The sequence below is a fragment of the Malus domestica genome, chromosome 10, assembly GCF_042453785.1.
Source record: "Malus domestica chromosome 10, GDT2T_hap1".
NCBI classification, from domain to species: Eukaryota; Viridiplantae; Streptophyta; class Magnoliopsida; order Rosales; family Rosaceae; genus Malus; species Malus domestica.
Genome location: NC_091670.1, coordinates 29400099 through 29406718, shown reverse-complemented (window position 1 = coordinate 29406718; position 6620 = coordinate 29400099). Strand labels below are relative to the sequence as shown.

At 37.1% G+C, this 6620-nt stretch overlaps 1 protein-coding gene across 1 annotated transcript; it reads left to right on the top strand.

The window, feature by feature from the left end:
* The first annotated feature begins 3726 nt into the window (after window positions 1–3726).
* Window positions 3727–6111, top strand: LOC103444377 (uncharacterized). Its single transcript, XM_070806322.1, has 2 exons — window positions 3727–4813; window positions 5819–6111. The coding sequence occupies exons 1-2, from the start codon at window positions 3727–3729 to the stop codon at window positions 6109–6111; spliced, it is 1380 nt and encodes a 459-aa protein (XP_070662423.1).
* The last annotated feature ends 509 nt before the right edge of the window (window positions 6112–6620 follow it).

Genomic DNA, 6620 nt, shown 5'->3' with positions numbered 1-6620 from the left:
CCATATGGGGGTTCTTTTGGTATGTCTTTGCTTCGGCGAATGCGTGGTTGTAAGCCTGTGCCATCACCTTAGAGTAAGTCTTCCAAGTGTTGGCATTGATCATGTACTTGAAGAAACAACCATGTAGGTCTGTCGTGAAGGCTTTGAGAGCGGTCTTGTCATCTGCTTCAGCGCAATGGCTGAAGCAACCGGCATACTCTCGTAGTGACTCGTCCGGCTTCTGGCGAATAGTGTATAAGTTATCTGTAGAATGTAAGCGATCAGTCTGGAAGATGTGTTGAGAGACAAACAATTTTCTTAGTTCCTTAAATGAGTCTACTGTCTCAGGTGGAAGACGACAATACCAGTTTAGAGCTCATCCAGAGAGGGTGGAAGGGAAGAGAAGACATTGCTATTTGTCGGTGTGCATCCGATATGCCATGGTGGACTTAAAGAGGTTAACGTGTTCAATCGGGTCTTCCCTTCCAGTATAGAGTTGTAAACCAAGCTTTTGTTTTGTCTTCGCTTGAAGGGGGTGTCGAGGATCCTCCTTGTGAGAGGGTCGAGCCTTGGTTGATCCAGTCAGGGATTTAGACATAACGCTCGACCTTTAGCCTGTTCACCTCTTTGAGGAGATGCAGGATAAGAGGGTCCTGAATAGAGTCAGGCATCATTAGAACTCTCATTCGTAAGTTTTCCTCATCCCTTGGAAGTATGAGAGTTTGGTTAAAGGCATGTGGCTTGTTCTTAGATTCACCGTACTGGCTTTCTAGACGTGCCGTTTCGAAGTCCCCCGAGTCTCCTTCACCTTCTTGTCCTTCCAAGGCATGTGGTTCCTTTCTTGGATTAGGCGTTCGCCTACGTTGTGGTAGAGGACCGAGCTCTTCGATGACTCTTGGGTCTTCGATCCTTGAGCCTATGTGGATAGATTTTTTTCGTCGATATCTTAGGAAGTCTCGACAATCATGGTAACCGGCTCTTGATCATTCCATTCATTCTGCAAGAAGGTGTCTTCCTCCACTTCTCATACTTCAGGTCGAAGCAGCTGGATTGAGAGAAGTCTCATGTTGATCGACATTTCGATGAATAGCTCACTCCTCGTCAAGAATATCCATGTTGAAGGCAGATGACCCTCCATGTTGGGGGGCACCTAGTTGATGGTTGACTTCCACGAAGATGATGAGCTCGTGTGTTTGAATGCCTAGCCTCATAGAGCAGGCGCGATTGGGGTGTCGTTCTGTGTGCTATAGCTTCTTTCGTTCCCCATGTTAGAGAGGGATGCTTGGTTAAAAGAGAGTGTATCAATGGTGGAAACCAGCTTGACAAAACTGAAGAGAGTAGGAATAAGTGCGTTTCCCATAAACGGCGCCAAATGTTGATGCACAAAATCGGCGAGGACTTTGGTACAACAGAAAGTGTTAAGTTTGTGACCTTCACTAGATTGCTTTGGTCACTAGTGTGGATAAGTATGTAAATGGATAGAGACAGGGAAGCAAACATAAGATGTACGTGGTTCACCCAGATTGGCTACGTCCACGGAGTAGAAGAGTTCTCATTAATTGTGAAGGGTTACACAAGTACATAAGTTCAAGCTCTCATTTAGTGAGTACTAGTGAATGATTTAGTACAAATGACATTCAGGATTATTGTGGGAGAATGATCTCTTTTTATAGAAGAGAGTTTATAGCTTTGTTTTGGCCGTGACACGTGTCATGCTGTAATTGGCCTTTGATGTTGACACGTGTCGCTTTGTGATTGGCCTCTTGGTGTTGGCATGTGTTGTGTTGTGTTGTGTTGTGATTGGCCTCTTGGTTGGAGGGAAACTCTTCTGGGTCCTTGACGGTATAACGTTGACCGGTGCTTGGTAGTTTCAGGATTAGTCAAGTATGTTACAAACAACATTCATGCTTAATTAAAAAAACTTTATTTCTATTATTATATTAATTAAGGCTTATTATACAAAATAGTCCCTGAGAATTGCATGATCAATAGAAATGGTTCCTGAGATTTAAAATCAATAGAAATGGTCTCCGAGATTGTTCATCATCCATGATTTTGGTCATTCCGTTAAAAACTCTTTGGGCAATTTTCAAAGCTTTGTAACTCAGTTGATTCTTAACCAAATTCGACTCATAATATATCAAAATGAAGATAAGAAAGTGTAGAACAATATTATACCATTTGGAAGCCCACTGATTACCAGAGATAGCCAGAAAATAGCCTGAAAGGTGACAGGTCCGGGAAAACTGGAAAACTCGCTGGAAACTAGGTAAACTTTAAACGTTCATAACTTCTTCAATACTCAACGAAATCGAGTGATTAAAAAAAAATCATACTTATCGATGAGATGAAGAGCATGGTATATTTTTTGAAGACTAACTCGCCGAGATTTGGTTGGACAACGACTCGAAAGTGGCTAACTATTTTTGCGTTAGCCACTTACGAGCAGTTTTCTGGCCAAACCACGGCGAGTTAGTAGTTAAGAAAGATATCATCCTATTCGTCTCGTCAAGAAGTATGGTTTTTTCTTTTGAATCACTCAATTTCGTTGAGTATTGAAGAAGTTATGAATGTTTAAAGTTTACCCAGTTTCCTACGAGTTTTCCAGTTTTCCAGTTTTCCCTCAGACCAGTCACCTTTTAGGCTATTTTTCGGCTATCTCCGGCAATCATTGGGCTTCCAAATAGGTATAATCTTATTCTACACTTTCTTATCTTCATTTTGATATATTATGGGTTGAATTTAGTTAAAAATCGATTGAGTTACGAAGCTTTGAAAATTGCCTAAAGAGTTTTTAACGGAAGCAGAGGCTGAGGGACCATAGGACCACAGTAGTCCTAGGTCTATCCTGCTTTTGTTTATAAAAAAAAAATAGTACTACTTATTATTTTAATTATTTTTATCACTTTTTCATGACTCTTTCACTTAAACCATTCCAATTTTCTAGACAAAATATCCGGCCCTCTTTAAATATTTTAAGGATTTTTATGTAATCTAATCTAACCCTAAAGCCTACCTATTCCAACTTCCAACACTTCCATTCCTTTTCCCAATACTAAAAATTAGTATTTTTTTACTCTTTAAGTTTCTAGCCCTAGCCGACTGTTGCTAGTCTGAAAAAAAAATAGTCAGGAACAGTACATGAACTTTAAAGAGAAAGAGTCATGAACTTTAAAGAGGCCCCTGCATGAAGCAGCATTGGCTTTCAGTTCTTTGCCGTTCATCATGTAATTTTTATGATCACGTTGATCGAATTGGGCTTTCTCATCCGTCAGATCCCTCCCGTAGTACACAACCTTGCTGTTTCTCTCATCTATAACATGTCACAGTCTTCAATCAGTCTTCTATCAGTCTATTAGTCTTCAATAATTCAATTTCCATGATCCTCAAAGATATAAACTTCGAATCTCCAAAGTTGTCATTTTCAATTAATTCATATATGTTGTTATCTACAATTGTAAATTAATTTAACAAATAATATTTTATTTTTGCAGATTAAAGAATTCCATTATTCCATCATTCCATCCAAAAAAGACATTGAAGTTTAGTTAATTGGTCAACAACCCAAAGTATGTATTTTACTCTCAATTGCTGTTACAATTTTTTGTTTATAAATTATGATTAAATTGATGTCTTGCAATTTCTCTTAACTATTGCCTAATTTGTTTTAGTTTGTAAAATTAGCATATATGTTCATATTTCTTTTAATTTAAAGTTAGTCAATCTATGTTTTTTAACTTTTCAGTTATGGAAAGATATTTCAAAAGAAAAACACAACTTGAGATATTAGAACCGTCTCCAAAGAGTCCAAAGAACAATGAAAGTAGTTCAAAACAAACTTGCGTGGATTCTATGAAAATTAACTCGGAAACTCTCCAATATGATCCTGGATTGCGTAGACCGATTTTGAGTTATCATCCTAATGTTCAAGACCAAGTTCGAAGAGCCGATCTCCAAAATAAACCTTGTCAGCCAAAAAACCATACATTTCCCTACACAAATTTTGGGACAAAGCCTAGAAGGTTCAATCCTGCTTGGTTTACTCAGTTTCCTAATTGGTTGGAGTATAGCACATCACATGATGCTGCCTATTGTTTATGTTGTTATCTCTTCAAACCTGATATTGGAGATCAATCTGGTGGGGATACTTTTGTTGGAGTCGGATTCAAGAATTGGAAGTGCAAGAAGAAACTAGAAATTCATGTTGGAGGACCTAATAGTTCTCATAATAATGCTTGGAGAAACTGTGAAGCCTTATTAAACCAAAAGCAACATATTGAAACAGTTATCTCAAAACAAACTGACCAAGATCGAATTGATTATCGAACTCGATTAGGTGCATCAGTTGGTGTTAGTAGAATGCTCTTACAACAAGGTCTTCCATTTCGTGGGCATGATGAATCTGAAAATTCACTCAACCAAGGAAACTTTCTTGAAATTCTACGATGGCTACGTCATTATAATGAGGGTATAAAGGCTGTCACACTAGAAAATGCTCCTGAAAATTTGAAATTGACATCACCTGATATTCAGAAGGACATCTCAAGTGCTATTTCATATGAAATCATCAGTGCAATCACTAGTGATATTAATGATTCTTTATTTTCCATTCTTGTTGATGAATCACGAGACAAGTCTTCAAATGAGCAAATGGCCATTGTATTGCGCTTTGTGGATAAGGGTCATGTGATAGAGCGCTTTGTAGGTATTGAGCATGTTGCAGATACTAAAGCTTCCTCACTCAAGTTCGCCATTGATGATTTCTTTTCTAGACATGGATTGAGCATATCAAAATTGCGTGGGCAAGGCTATGATGGGGCAAGTAATATGCAAGGTGAGTTCAATGGCCTTAAAGCACTAATTTTAAATGAGAATGAGTCTGCCTTTTATGTTCATTGTTTTGCTCATCAACTTCAATTAGCTCTAGTAGTAGTGGCAAAAAAAAAAAAAAAATTCAGAAATTGGAGATCTCTTTACTATGGTTTCTTCTATGGTGAATGTTATGGTGGCATCTTCTAAGCGTCGTGATATTCTTAGAGAGAAACATGCTCATGTAGTTTTGGAAGCACTAGAAAATAACGAGCTTTCAAGTGGACAAGATTTGAATCAAGAAACTACTCTTAAGCGGGCTAGTGACATGTGATGGAGCTCTCACTATAATTGTTTAATCAGCTTGGCTCACATGTTCTCATCAACGATAGAAGTGCTTGAGATTGTAAGAAAAGATGGAACAAGTTCTGAACAAAAATTTGAAGCAAAGGTTCTATTGACTTTTTTTCAATCTTTCAACTTTATTTTTGGTCTACACTTACTTTATTTTTGGTCTACACTTGATGAAAAAGGTTTTGGGGATCACAAACGATTTATCACAGACATTGCAAAAGAATGATTAAGATATTGTGAATGCAATGAACTTGGTCAATATATGCAAAGGAAGATTGCAAAGGATGCGAGAAAGTGGTTGGGAATCCTTATTTGATGAAGTTTCATCCTTTCGTGACAAGAATCGTATTAAAATTCCTAGCATGGATGATATTTTTACGAGTGGAGAGCGACCAAAACGAAAAGCTCATCCCATCACAAACGTGCACCATTATCTAGTTGATTTATTCACCGATGTCATAGATAAACAACTCACTGAGTTAAATGATCGATTTACTGAGAAGAATACTGAACTACTTCTTTGTGTGGCATGTTTAAGTCCAAGTAATTCTTTCTCTGCCTTTGACAAAGAAAAATTGATGCGTCTCAAGTGATTTTTCAGAGCACGATCTTGAATTACTCAAAGAACAGCTTGAGAATTATATTTAGGACATGACCTCTAATAGTGAGTTTGCAGATTTGAAAGGAATTAGTGATCTTGCACAAAAGATGGTTGGAACCAAGAAAGATCATACTTACCCGTTAGTGTACTTGCTTTTGACACTGGCACTCATCTTACCGGTTGCAACAGCAAGTGTAGAGCGAGTCTTTTCTGCTATGAACATTGTTAAGAACACCTTACGCAATCGAATGAGTGATTTGTTGATGAACGATTGTTTGGTTGCTTATATTGAAAATGATATTTTTAATAGTATAGAGGACGAGGCTATCATGCAACGGTTTCAAAATATGAAAACTCGTCGAGGATAATTATTTTAATTATTGGGAATATGTAATATTATCAATGCTATGTTATTTTGAATTTTGGTTACTTTATACATACTATGATGTTTTGGTTAACAGTTTTGTAACTACTATCGATTTAATTTTTTTTTAATATTTGTGAGAGGCCCCTCCTAACCCGAAATCCTGGCTCTGCCACTGAACGGAATGACCAAATTCATGGATGGTGGACAATCTAAAGAACAATTTCTATTGATTTTAAATTATAAGGACAATTTCTATTGATCATACAAACCTCAAGGATTATTTTGTATAATAGCCCATTAATTAATTTAATTGGTCACGTCTTGGTAAAAAAAAAAGAAGTCTCTGAATGACACTCATGCTTAATTAAAAACACTTTAATAACTTTTTCTATTATTATATTTATTAATTTAATTGGTCACTTTCTAATGGCAATTATGCATACGTTTGCACAAAAAACAAAAGAGGAAGGTAGATTCAATTATGCAATCCATCTTCAGCAGCTTGCTTTT

Bases quoted from the DNA above. Each gene is read 5' to 3' on its own strand.
- LOC103444377 (XM_070806322.1), top strand. From the start codon at position 3,727: ATGGAAAGATATTTCAAAAGAAAAACACAACTTGAGATATTAGAACCG. The intron at 4,814-5,818 runs GTGAGTTCAATG...GTGAGTTTGCAG, and splicing joins TGGGGCAAGTAATATGCAAG to ATTTGAAAGGAATTAGTGAT.